This window comes from Hordeum vulgare, chromosome 6H (assembly GCF_904849725.1).
Source record: "Hordeum vulgare subsp. vulgare chromosome 6H, MorexV3_pseudomolecules_assembly, whole genome shotgun sequence".
NCBI lineage: Eukaryota > Viridiplantae > Streptophyta > Magnoliopsida > Poales > Poaceae > Hordeum > Hordeum vulgare.
In genome coordinates this window covers 32373661-32387256 of record NC_058523.1, presented here as the reverse complement: position 1 = coordinate 32387256, position 13596 = coordinate 32373661, and the positions used below count along the sequence as shown (strand labels likewise).

Genomic DNA, 13596 nt, shown 5'->3' with positions numbered 1-13596 from the left:
CGGTGGCTGGCAGAGGAGAGAGAGGCTGCGGGAGAGGCTAGGGTTTCGGGGGTAGGTGGCGTGGATCCCGAGGTGGAAGGGGGGCTGTCTAAAAATGCACACGGGGACTATTTATAGACAAATGGGGGGGGGGGGGCTAGGTTAGCCGGAATTTCGTTCCGGATCTAACCGTGCGGTCTAATTCGGACGATTCCGAACGCGGGAACAGTTATGAGGCCGTGTAGAGTGGATATCCAGAGACGAGAGGGAGATCGGGCGACGCGGAACAAATTTTAAAACACCGACAACCGTCCGACAGTAGACCGAATACGGTGCCGCTACGGTCGACCGTTCGGGTACCAGACAAACTCCGATCACGACGAAACTTGACAGGCGGCCTACCTATATTAAAATAACACCGCACGTAAAATTTCACCCCAATCAGAGAAAGTTTTGCGCACACTTTTAAAACAGGGTTTCGAACGATGCCGCGGGTGTGCGCGAGTGCGGTCGGGCTCAGAACAGACAACGACGAGAACCGGCAACTAACAACGGATGCAAGTTTTGAAAACTGGCGGCAACGGGATGCCGATGCAATGCTGATGATGCGCTTGATGCGATGAAGATGCGACAAAAGAAAATAAACACACGACGAAAATGGAAAGAAAAGGGGAATCTTCTGGAACGTCGGCATCGGGCTGTCACATTACACCTCTGATCATGATTATGATTATGCTTTGTGAGTGGTTACTTTTGTTCCTGAGGACATGGGATAAGTCATGCTGATAATAGTCATGTGAATTTGGTATTCGTTCGGTATTTTGATATGCTGTATGTTGTCTTTTCCTCTAGTGGTGTTATGTGAACGTCGACTACATAACACTTCACCATCTTTGGGCCTAGAGGAAGGCATTGGGGAGTAGTAACTAGATGATGGGTTGCTAGAGTGACAGAAGCTTAAACCCCAGTCTATGCGTTGCTTCGTAAGGGGCTGATTTGGATCCACTAGTTTAATGCTGCGGTTAGACGTTGTCTTAATTCTTTTGTCGTAGTTGCGGATGCTTGCGAGAGGGGTTAATCATAAGTGTGATGCTTGTCCAAGTAAGGGCAGTACCCAAGCGTCGGTCCACCCACATATCAAACTATCAAAGTAACGAACGCGAATCATATGAACATGATGAAACTAGCATGACAGAAATTCCCGTGTGTCCTCGGGAGCGTTTTTCCTCTTATAAGACTTTGTTCAGGCTTGTCTCTTGCTATAAAAGGGATTGGGCCACTTTGCTGCACCGTTGCTACTACTTGTTACTTGTTACTTTTCGGTTGCTACGTTTCACCTCACTACACCATCACTTGTTACCACTACTTTCAGTGCTTGCAGTTATTACCTTGCTGAAAACCGTTTATCAGAGCCTTCTTCTCCTCGTTGGGTTCGACGCTCTTACTTATCGAAAGGACTACAATTGATCCCCTATACTTGTGGGTCATCAAGGGTCATTAAGGAGGGGCCTTGGGAGGAAGGAGGTGATGGAGACAACATGTGGATGAAGATGGCGACTTGCATCTGTAAGGTGACCTCATAGGAGTTTGGAGTGTCGAGGGGAAGTAGAATATAAGCTAAAGATACGTGGTGGTGGAACGATGAGTCCAGAAGGCAATTAAGGAGAAGAAAGATTGTTTCAGACGCCTATATTTGGATAGGAGTGCACACAATATAGAGAAGTACAAGATGGCAAAGAAGGCCGCAAGGCGAGGTGTGAGTGAAGCAAGGGGTCGGACGTAGGAGTACCTTTATCAACGGTTAGACACAAAAGAAGGCAAAAGGGACATCTATAAGATGGCCAAGGTCAGAGAGGGGAATACGAGGGATGTTGACCAAATCAAGTGCATCAAGGATGGAGCAGACCAACTCCTGGTGAAGAACGAGGAGATTAAGCATAGACGGCGGCAGTACTTTGACAAGCTGTTCTATGGGGAGAGTGAGAGCTCTACCGTCAAACTGGATGACTTCTTTGATGATACTAACATGCATTTTGTGCGGCGAATCCAAGAGTCGGAGGTGAAGGAGGCTTAAAAGAGGATGAAAGGAGGCAAGGCAATGTGCCCTGATTGTATCCCCATTGAGGTGTGGAGGAGGCCTCTGGGACATAGCGATAGTATGGCTAACAAAACTTTTCAACCCCATTTTTCGGGCAAACAAGATGCCAGAAGAATGGATATGGAGTTAATTAGTACCAATCTTCAAGAACAAGGGGAATTTTTAGAATTGTACTAATTATAATGGAATTAAACTGATTAGTCATACAATGAAGCTATGTGAGAGAGAGTCATTGAGCACCACTTAAGAAGAATCACTAGCGTGACAAAAAATCGGTTTGGTTTCATGCATCGGAGGTCGGCCATGGAAGCTATTTTCTTGGTACAACAACTTATGAAGAGATATAGGAAGCAAAATAAGGACGTGCATATGGTGTTCATTGACTTGGGGAAGGCCTATGAAAAGATACCGCGGGATGTTATGTGGTGGACCTTGGAGAAATATAAAGTCCTAGCAAAGTACATTGCCCTCATCAAGGACAGGTACGATAATGTTGTGACAAGTATTTGAACAAGTGATGGCGACACTGATGACTTCCCGATCAAGATAGGACTGCATCAGGGGTTAGCTTTGATCCCTTGTATTTTTGCCTTGATGATGGATGAGGTCACAAGGGATATACAAGGAGATATCCTATGGTGTATGCTATTTGCGGATGATGTGGTGCTAATCGATGATAGTCGACGGGGGTCAACAGGAAGTTGGAGTTATGGAGACAAACCTTGGAATCGAAAGGTTTTAGACTTAGTAGGACAAAAACCGAGTACATGAGGTGCGCTTTCAGTACTACTAGGCACGAGGAGGAGGAGGAGGATGTTAGCCTCGATGGACAGGTGGTGCCTTAGAAGGACACCTTTAGATATTTGGGGTCAATGTTGCAGAAGGATGAGGATATCGATGAAGATGTGAATCATTGAATTAACGCCAGATAGATGAAGTGGCGTCAAGCTTCTGGCATTCTCTATGACAAGAGAGTGCCACAAAAGCTAAAAGGCAAGTTCTATCGAACGACGGTTTGACCCGCAATGTTGTATGGCGCTGAGTGTTGGCCGATGAAAAGGCGACATGTGCAACAGTTAGGTGTGGTGGAGCTGCGCATGTTGAGATGGATGTGTGGCCACACAAGGAAGGATCGAATCCGGAATGATGATATATGAAATAGAGTTAGGGTAGCGCCAATTAAAGAGAAGCTTGTCCAACATCGTCTGAGATGGTTTGGTCATATTCATCGCAGGCCTCCAGAAGCCCGAGTGCATAGCGGACAACTAAAGCGTGCTGATAATGTCAAAAGAGGCCGGGGTAGACCAAACTTTACATGGAAAGAGTTCGTAAAGAGAGATCTGAAGGATCGGGTTATCACCAAAGAACTACCCATGGATAGGGATGTGTGTAAGCTTGCTATCCATGTGTGAGAACCATGAGTTTGCCGCGATATCTTATGTGTTTGACCTCTAGCTTACCCCAACTTGTTTGGAACAAAGGCTTTGTTGTTGTTGCTCTACTCAAGAGAGATGCATCACCACAAATGATGCAATAAAGAGTAACTTTTCATATTTCTGTTTTTTTAAATGGAGTTACCTGTAGATTCAATTGAATCTTTTATGCGTGAACATCAACTACCACATCAATTAGTGTATAATTAGTGCTGTAAAAATGGCATCTTATTTTTGTAAACAACAAGTGGCAAAACTATTGAATTGTGAGATGGGCCTAGAGCCTATATGATAATTTCAAAAAAAAATCTCTAAGGGCCCATGTAGGTGACATGACAAGGAATGATGGAAAGTTTAGTTCCACATTGTTAGTGGAGAAAGAGTTGGTACTCCTTATAAGTGTTTCTCTTCCATATGCTATTGAAGTTTGAGAAGAGAAGTGACCCTCGTACACCCCTACTCCTTCACCTGCCTTGGTCATACCTACGTGCTTATTTTTGCCGGTGAGTAATGAAGAATACGTAACGGACTACATGGCGCATGCTGCTTGATCGCAGTGAGAATTTTTTATAAAGTTCTTTCAAAATAAAAGTGAGACTTTTTTCTTTTCAAAAATATATTTTCTAGTTTTTATTTTTCGTTTTGAAATGGTTGTGATGTTCACACAATATAATATATTTTTCAAATTTTAAGATAAAGGTATGGTGCGTATAATTTTTTTCAATCGGCCCACAACGATAGTCCAGTCACCAGTTAGAGATAAAATTGAGGACATGCGTAGCTGCGGCCATATGTAGAGAATTATTTTAACAATAAGAATTATAAGATTAACTAAATATTAAGACTTTTTTTAGGCTATTCACACATAATATATGCCAATCGTTTACTTTCACCGTTTCATAAGTCCGACACGTGTATCTAGGTCGTTAATTTAACCAACTTAATGAAAAACATATATTACAAAAAATATATCAATAGAAACTTTAGATGTTCTATTTTCTAATGATATAATTTTTATGTTAAATAATATATTTTATATAAGTTAAATTGACGATCTACATACATATGCACGCTTTATAAACTGTAACGGAGGGAGTATTGTATGTCGCAATTACTGTGTGCTTCACATTCTCATTTCTAATACTGTCTCCATCCCCTAGCTAACAGGGGATTAGTGAGAGGTGTTTTTTCTTTTCTTAAGGAAAGTATAGGAATTTCAGGGGAGGAGAGCGGAAGCCGCGAAGCAGAGCGGAAGGAGCATTGCTAATTTGGGCGCGTAAAGCTCTCCTGGCCTCTAGCCATCAACCCATGCATCCCCGACCGTATGTGTATATATAGAGATAAGCTAGAGCGGACACCTTCATCCTCGCAACGCAGCACGATCTCTCCTCTCCTCTCCAAACCAACCAACCCAAGAGCAGCAGCAATGGCGGTGCAGCAGTACACGGTGGCGCTCTTCCTCGCGATCGCCCTCGTGGCGGGGCCGGCCGTCTCCTACGCCACCTACGCCCCCGCCGCCCCGGCCGCCACCTACGCCCCCGCCGCCGGGGCCCAGCCCAAGGCGACGACCCCGGAGCAGAAGCTGATGGAGTGTATCAACGACGGCTTCAAAGCGGCCGTGGCGGCTGCAGCCGGCGTCCCCCCGGCGGACAAGTACAAGACATTTGAGGCCACCTTCGCCGCGGCCTCCAACAAGGCTTTCGCGGAGGTCCTCAAGGGCGCCGCCACCGGCCAGATCGCCGGCCAGTCCAGCTCCATGGCCAAACTCTCCAGCAGCCTCGAACTCTCCTACAAGCTCGCCTACGACAAAGCCCAGGGCGCCACCCCCGAGGCCAAGTACGACGCCTACGTCGCCACCCTCACCGAGTCGCTCCGCGTCATCTCCGGCACCCTCGAGGTCCACTCCGTCAAGCCCGCCGCCGAGGAGGTTAAGGGCGTCCCCGCCGGCGAGCTGAAGGCCATTGACCAGGTCGACGCCGCCTTCAGGACCGCCGCCACCGCCGCTGACGCTGCCCCGGCCAACGACAAGTTCACCGTCTTCGAGTCCGCCTTCAACAAGGCCATCAAGGAAACCACGGGCGGCGCATACGAGAGCTACAAGTTCATCCCCGCCCTCGAGGCCGCCGTCAAGCAGGCGTACGCCGCCACGGTCGCCGCCGCGCCGGAGGTAAAATTCACCGTCTTTCAGACCGCCCTGAGCAAGGCTATCAATGCCATGACTCAAACCGAGAAGGTTGCCAAGCCCGCCGCCGCAGCCACCGCCACCGCCACCGCCACTGCCGGTGGCTACAAAGTCTGAGCTCGCCAACACTACACTTGACGATCACGCACACATACTATGCTGTATGTAAGTGGGTGGCCTCGGCGGTGAGCGATTTCCTTTTTGTGAATCAATGAGCTTTGTTGATCAAAGGTTTTGATTACAATCTTGCCTTAAAGAATCGGTAAGGAAAAGGGGAATGTAATTAAGCCAAAGGCATATAGGCCTTGACTCGCTCGGATGCTTCCTTCTTTGTTTTCGTTTCATGCAGCCGTGAACCGGCCGCGTGTTCATGCACCTGTAACAATGAAATATTTGTAATCCTCATGAAAATGTCATCGTATTCCATATGTCATACTTCCTTTCTTCCTAAATATAAGACCCTGATAGGTGGTATGTATGGCATACGAATCAATTCCGCCTACAAATGTGGCTAGAAAAGGTCGGATCAAACACCCTTTTAGCTACCCACCTACCCACCAGTAGAATGCCCGTGCGTTGCCATGACAGAACAATAATATACATAGAGATATTGATCAAATGAACTGCAATTCATGACGTGGATGTCGCAAGCGACTTATATTTGTATTGTTATAAATATCAACCCTTCTAGTATTTTCTCATCTAGTATGTAAAAACAGTGTATGCCCAATTCAACGTGTATAAAATAATATTGCAACATAAAATTCTGAAAATAATGAAAGTGCACTTCGTTTAAAGGGGTCAATAGCTCATGTGCGATGTTTTTGATACGAAGTGGCCGCAAACCGGCATCGTTGGCAAGAATGGCTCTGTTGCGACACCTCTGTGCGCACAAATTGGCCAGGCGCGACATGACCCTTAAGCACAATATCTAGCAGGATTAGGTGGAGCCGGGCGGGACCCACAACTTATCCACGTCGGCATGGGACCCAGATGGCGGTTACTACTGTCAAACAGTTTTCCCCTACGCGCGCATCCTCCCTCTTCTTCTTCTCCGGCGACGAAGCACGACAACGCCGACGAGCTCCGATTCAGAAAAGCAAATTTACAAGTATTTAAAAGCAAATCGACCGAATTCAAACAACATAGATCCATTTTCCCAGCAAACATAGAGCAACATAGATAGGGTTCTATTATAAGGGCTCGTCGGAGCAATATTCCATAGACGATTACAGGTTCGACCTTCGATTACACGGGCTCCTAAGCTCCTACCTCACCCCTACTAGATCTCCAAAAGTGGGCACACCTGAGCCCCAGGGGTGCGGCCACGACGAGGCGGCGGCGCCGGTCAGCCGGAGTCGGAGTCGGAGGCGCCCACCCCCTGTCGGTGCTGGATTCCTCGATGGCTTGGCGGAGGCAGATCTCGTCGAGCTCCTCTTCCCTCTGCCGGCGCGCGGCGATCTGCTGGGCCTCTTCCTTGGTGCCCTCCATAACCTCTGCGATGACGTCGTCGAGGTCGCCGTCGCCGACGTAGTCTTCCGGCAGAAATCCCTGCTCCTCCCCCTCCCTGTTTGAAGGCGGCAGCGATGCGGGTGCAATGGCGGAGCTCTCCGCGCCACCGCGATAGAGGAGCGCGGCACCGCTGCCACCATCTGGCGGTCGTACTTCTCCACCTCGCGCCGAGCGAACGCACGCGATGGCGCGAGCCCCCAGTTATTGTACCTGCGCGCGCCGCGCTTCCGAGCAGCGTTGGAAGCAACCCGCACCGCCCGTTCGCGGTCAGAGTCAGGGGTGTCAGGCGCTGGCCGCTTCGCCCTCCGGTTTCCGCCGCTGGAATGGCCGCCGCGCGAGCTAGAAGATCCTGGCCTCATGATCGTCGCACGGTGGTGCTTGATCTGCGGAGGCGGGGCTGGATTGCATGGTTTTGGTGAGGGTCACCGGCGGCGAGGGGCGAGAGGGGGCGAGACCGGCGCAGATCTGGAAATAGCTAGGGTACGACACATTTCAGTGTATAAGTAGCTCGGGTGCGACATTGATGTGAAGCCCGCTGACTTCCCTGGCCCACGGGTCAGATTGACCGGTCATCCCCTGCTCTGTTTCGAATGTTGCCCTGTTTTCAGTTGAGCCATCATCTTTTCTGCATATCCTTGTTTAAATGTTTGAAACTTCTCTTGTTCATGTTTGAAACTTCTCTTGTTCATGTTTGAAATTTGTTTAAATGTTTGTCGAACTTTGGTTTGACCAAGTTTGAAATGAGCATAAAAATAAAAAAAATATATTGGAAAACCAGTGCACATATTCTTACTTTGTCATATACTAACAACTCAAATTGATTTGGTTGTTTTAGACATGGTGAACAAAAAAACTTGTTTAGAAATGGGGTATTTACCCCCGTTGGAGCTAATTTGAAACTCATGTGTGAAGACAAGTGGTTTTGGGTGTTGAACTTCAAACTTTTAAAAACATCACAAAAGCTTGGTTTTGGAGTGACTAAGAAGGATCCATGCTTGGTTTGTCATTTTCATGTTTGAAACTTGTTTAAATGTTTGTCAAACTTAGGTTTGACCAAGTTTGAAATGAGCATAAAAAATTAAAAAAAAATTAAAATATTAGAAAACCAGTACACATGTTCTTACTTTGTCATATACTAACAACTCAAATTGATTGGCACCAGTTTTCTATTTTTTTTATTTTTTTGAATTACTTATGCTCAACCCTAACCTTTGAAAACCATACAACCTCGTTTGTGATAGCCAAGTTTGTGAAGGTTTTTTCATGAAAAACTCCATAGTCCAGATTTCTTATTTTTCTTATGGAGTTAGTCACATAGAATGATGATTGGCACCCGTTTTCCATTTTTTTATTTTTTTTGAATTACTTATGCTCAATCCTAACCTTTGAAAACCCTACAACCTCGTTCGTGATAGTCAAGTTTGTGAAGTTTTTTTAATGAAAAACTCATAGTCCAGATTTCTTATTTTTCCAATGGAGTTAGTCACATAGAATGATGATTGCCATAAGTTTCTTATTTTTTTGATTTTTTGAATTACTTATGCTCAACCCTAACGTTTGAAAACCTCTCAAAACCCCATCAAAACCCCGCACCAGTCCGGACCATTGGATCGCCGTGAATGGACGGTCTGGATCAGGAAGTAGGGCTACGTCAGCGATCCGCGGGCTCCGCTTTCATTGGTCAGCCCAGCTCCACCGAAACGTTACGCTCCTCCACATCGATTAATTGAAGAATTGTTGCACTATGTTAACTGAAGAATTGCTACGCTACCAGAGAGTGCAGCGTTGCCATGGCCAAGGTCGTGGACGAGGGGGAAGGCACAAAGACGTCAATTCCATGCGACAAGAGTGAGGGCACGCAGGGGGGAGACTACTTTGAAGTCCGGGCTGAACAAACTATTTCTCCTGGTAGCAAAACTGAGAAATACTAAGCTGGATCTGATCTGAGAGCTGGATGAGTTATCTTGTGTTCTTTGGTTTACTAATATTACATGAAGCATATCTGATCTGATAGTTGGTTACCATAAGATAAAATCAGAGTCTTTTTTTTGAAAGAAAGCAGACATCATTCGATTTACATCTCACATAAACTACCAGCAGCTAAAAAAGCTAAAAACCCTCAAAGCAAGCATAACAACAAGGAAATGTCCTCGGAATTGGGCTCAGATCAACCAAGTCGCAAGTGAAAACAAGTTCAACCAAGCAACCCTGGCCTGGCTTGATATATGAGAAGTGAGAGCATTCTCCATTATCAAGTTTGGAGATGTGAGTGGTGACCTTGGATGGCTTGATATATGTTCTTGTCATACCTCCGTGGAATAAATAATAAAGATGACCATATGCATTGATTCATGCAAAGGCCGAGGGTTTTACCTGCTTATTTTCTAAAGAAAAAATGGTGTGCACAAATTCAACAGACATTGGTGTCATGTATCTGTTTTAGTAAGATTTGCAATGAGAGTGAAGCAACCAGAAAATCAAAATAGTAATTGGCACTACTAGCACCACTCGGTGTATGACCCATAATAGTTGTGAAATTCCAACCTTCTGTATACTTATGTCTCGGTTGTGTGAAGAGCTTGATGAAGAAAATATCTATTGTTTCTCCTTCTACTTTTGGGATCTTACTTCTGCTAGGTGTAGGCTTGATATTGTATCATCCCTTTGTTTAGTTTTGTGATATCATCGGGATCACCGACTCACCGGCAGGTGAGTTGCTGCATGTTTTTTCTTCAGTTTTTCCATCTTTCTTGTCGTATTTGACTGTGCGATGCATCTCCTCATCGTACCTAGTCCGGTGGCCCGTCGTCTCCGACCATGAGGAAAGGTGCACCGTGCGGTGACCCAACGCTCTGATTGGCAACAAATTGTTGCGGTGTTGCATATACAAATATATTTTACAACCATTGAAGTGCATCACCGGAGTTCAAAGGCATGATGAGTAAGGACTTACAAAAGTGGCTTTGATAGGTATAGTCATGCCCTTCATCTTGTTGGTGTCACAATCCTTGAAGATTTCCATTGCCTAACCAACAATCTGTTTGGTAACGTAGCATAAATTCAAAAAAATTCCTACGCATGTTCAGATCTTCCTATGGAGAGACCAGCAACGAGAGAGGGGTAAGAGCATCTTCGTACCTTTGAAGATCGCTAAGCGGAAGCGTTGCTAGAACGCGGTTGATGGAGTCGTACTCGCAGCGATTCCGATCTAGTGCCGAACAACGGCACCTCCGCGTTCAACACAAGTGCAGCCCAGTGACGTCTCCCACACCTTGATCCAGCAAGGAGGAGGGAGAGGTTGGGGAAGAAGTCTAGCAACACGACGGCGTGGTGTCGGTGGAGAGACGAGGTCTCCCGGCAGGGCTTCGCCAAGCGCCGGCAGAGAGGAGGAGGGAGAGGAGCAGGGCTGCGCCGAGACGGAGATGGAACCGTGTGTCAAACAGCCCCGAACCCTCATCTATATATAGGGGGAGAGGGAGGGGGCGCAGCCCTTAGGGTTCCCACCCCCAAGGGGTGCGACAGCCCTCGATGGAGAGGGGGGTGGCGGCCAGGGCAAGGAGGAGGGGTGGCGCACCCCTCTGGTGGGCCTTAGGCCCACCTAAGCTAGGGTTCCCCCCTTCCCCCTTTTTTCTGGTGCGCATGGGCTGGGTGGGGGCGCACCAGCCCACCTAGGGGCTGGTTCCCTTCCCCACTTAGCCCATCAAGCCTCCCGGGGTCGTTGCCCCCCTTCGGTGGTCCCCCGGGACCACCTCCGGTGGTCCCGGTGGTCCCGGTACGTTACCGGTGACGCGCGAAACACTTCCGGTGTCCAAAACCATCCGTCCTATATATCAATCTTTACCTCCGGACCATTCCGGAGCTCCTCGTGACGTCCGGGATCTCATCCGGGACTCCGAACAACTTTCGGTAACCTCGTACAACAATTCCCTATAACCCTAGCGTCATCGAACCTTAAGTGTGTAGACCTTACGGGTTCGGGAGACAGGCAGACATGACCGAGACACCTCTCTGGCCAATAACCATCAGCGGGGTCTGGATACCCATGGTGGCTCCCACTAGCTCCACGATGATCTCATCGGATGAACCACGATGTCAAGGATTCAATCAATCCCATATACGATTCCCTTTGTCTGTCGGTATAGAACTTGCCCGAGATTCGATCGTCGGTATACCTATACCTTGTTCAATATCGTTACCGGTAAGTCTCTTTACTCGTTCCATAGCACGTCATCGTGTGACTAACTCCTTAATCACATTGAGCTCATGATGATGTTCTACCGAGTGGGCCCAGAGATACCTCTCCGTCACACGGAGTGACAAATCCCGATCTCGATTCGTACCAACCCAACAGACACTTTCGGAGGTACCCGTAGTGCACCTTTATAGTCACCCAGTTACGTTGTGACGTTTGATACACCCAAAGCACTCCTACGGTATCCGGGAGTTGCACAATCTCACGGTCGAAGGAAAAGATACTTGACATTAGAAAAGCTTTAGCATACGAACAATACGATCTAGTGCTAGGCTTAGGATTGGGTCTTGTCCATCACATCATTCTCCCAATGATGTGATCCTGTTATCAATGACATCTAATGCCCATGATCAGGAAACCATGATCATCTATTGACTAACGAGCTAGACAACTAGAGGCTTGCTAGGGACACATTGTGATCTATTCATTCACACATGTATTACTGTTTCCTGTTAATACAATTATAGCATGAACGATAGACGATTATCATGAACAAGGAAATATGATAATAACCATTTTATTATTGCCTCTAGGGCATATTTCCAACAGTCTCCCACTTGCACTAGAGTCAATAATCTAGTTACATTGTGATGTATCGAACACCCATAGCATTATGGTGTTGATCATGTTTTGCTCGTGGAAGAGGTTTAGTCAGCGGGTCTGCAATATTCAGATCCGTGTGTACTTTACAAATATCTATCACTCCACTCTGGACATGGTCCTGGATGGAGTTGTAGCGGCGCTTGATGTGCTTCGTCTTCCGGTGAAACCTGGGCTCCTTGGCTATGGCAATGGCTCCAGTGTTATCATAGAAGAGTGTCATAGGACCCGACGCGCTTGGAACCACTCCAAGGTCGGTGATGAGCTCCTTCATCCAAATTCCTTCATGAGCCGCTTCTGAAGCAGCTATGTACTCCGCTTCACATGTAGATGCTGCCACGACTTCTTGCTTGCTGCTGCACCACCTCACTGCCCCACCATTCAACACATACACGTATCCGGTCTGTGACTTAGAGTCATCCGGATCTGTGTCGAAGCTGGCATCGACGTAACCCTTTACGACGAGCTCTTCGTCACCTCCATAAACGAGAAACATTTCCTTAGTCCTTTTCCGGTACTTAAGGATATTCTTGACCGATGTCCAGTGTTCCGCACCGGGATTACTTTGGTACCTCCCTACCAAGCTTATGGCAAGGTTTATATCAGGTCTGGTACACAGCATGGCATACATTAGAGAGCCCACGGCTGAAGCGTAGGGGACAAAACTCATCTTCTCTCTATCTGCTGCCGTGGTCGGCGACTGAGTCTTACTCAATCTCATACCTTGCAAAACTGGCAAGAACCCTTTCTTTGAGTTTTCCATATTGAACTTCTTCAATATCTTGTCAAGGCATGTACTTTGCGAAAGACCTATGAGGCGTCTTGATCTATCTCTATAGATCTTGATGCCTAATATGTATGCAGCTTCTCCAAGGTCCTTCATTGAAAAACTCTTGTTCAAATAGGCCTTTATGCTCTCCAACATCTCTATATTATTCCCCATCAATAATATATCATCCACATACAGTATGAGGAAAGCTACAGAGCTCCCACTCACTTTCTTGTACACACAGGCTTCTCCGTAAACCTGTATGAACCCAAACGCTTTAATCACCTCATTAAAGCGAATGTTCCAACTCCGAGATGCTTGCACCAGCCCATAGATGGAGCGCTGGAGCTTGCACACTTTGTTAGCACCCTTAGGGTCAACAAAACCTTCTGGTTGCATCATATACAACTCTTCCTTAAGGTTCCCGTTAAGGAACGCTGTTTTGACGTCCATTTGCCAAATTTCATAATCATAAAAGGCGGCAATTGCTAACATGATTCGGACTGATTTCAGCTTCGCTACGGGAGAGAAAGTCTCTTCGTAGTCAACTCCTTGAATTTGTCGAAAACCCTTTGCGACAAGTCGAGCTTTGTAAACGGTTACATTACCGTTTGCATCAGTCTTCTTCTTGAAGATCCATTTATTTTCTATGGCTCGCCGGTCATCGGGCAAGTCCACCAAAGTCCATACTTTGTTCTCATACATGGATCCTATCTCGGATTTCATGGCCTCAAGCCATTTGTTGGAATCCGGGCCCGCCATCGCTTCTTC

At 46.9% G+C, this 13596-nt stretch overlaps 1 protein-coding gene across 1 annotated transcript; it reads left to right on the top strand.

Moving 5' to 3' along the window:
* The first annotated feature begins 4884 nt into the window (after positions 1-4884).
* On the top strand, positions 4885-6125 carry LOC123403577 (pollen allergen Phl p 5.0101-like). The gene has a single exon (XM_045097500.1). The coding sequence runs from the start codon at positions 4937-4939 to the stop codon at positions 5807-5809; it is 873 nt and encodes a 290-aa protein (XP_044953435.1). The 5' UTR covers positions 4885-4936; the 3' UTR covers positions 5810-6125.
* The last annotated feature ends 7471 nt before the right edge of the window (positions 6126-13596 follow it).

What these genes read in the sequence shown, in the direction of transcription:
- LOC123403577 (XM_045097500.1), top strand. Translation starts at nt 4,937, where the DNA reads ATGGCGGTGCAGCAGTACACGGTGGCGCTCTTCCTCGCGATCGCCCTC.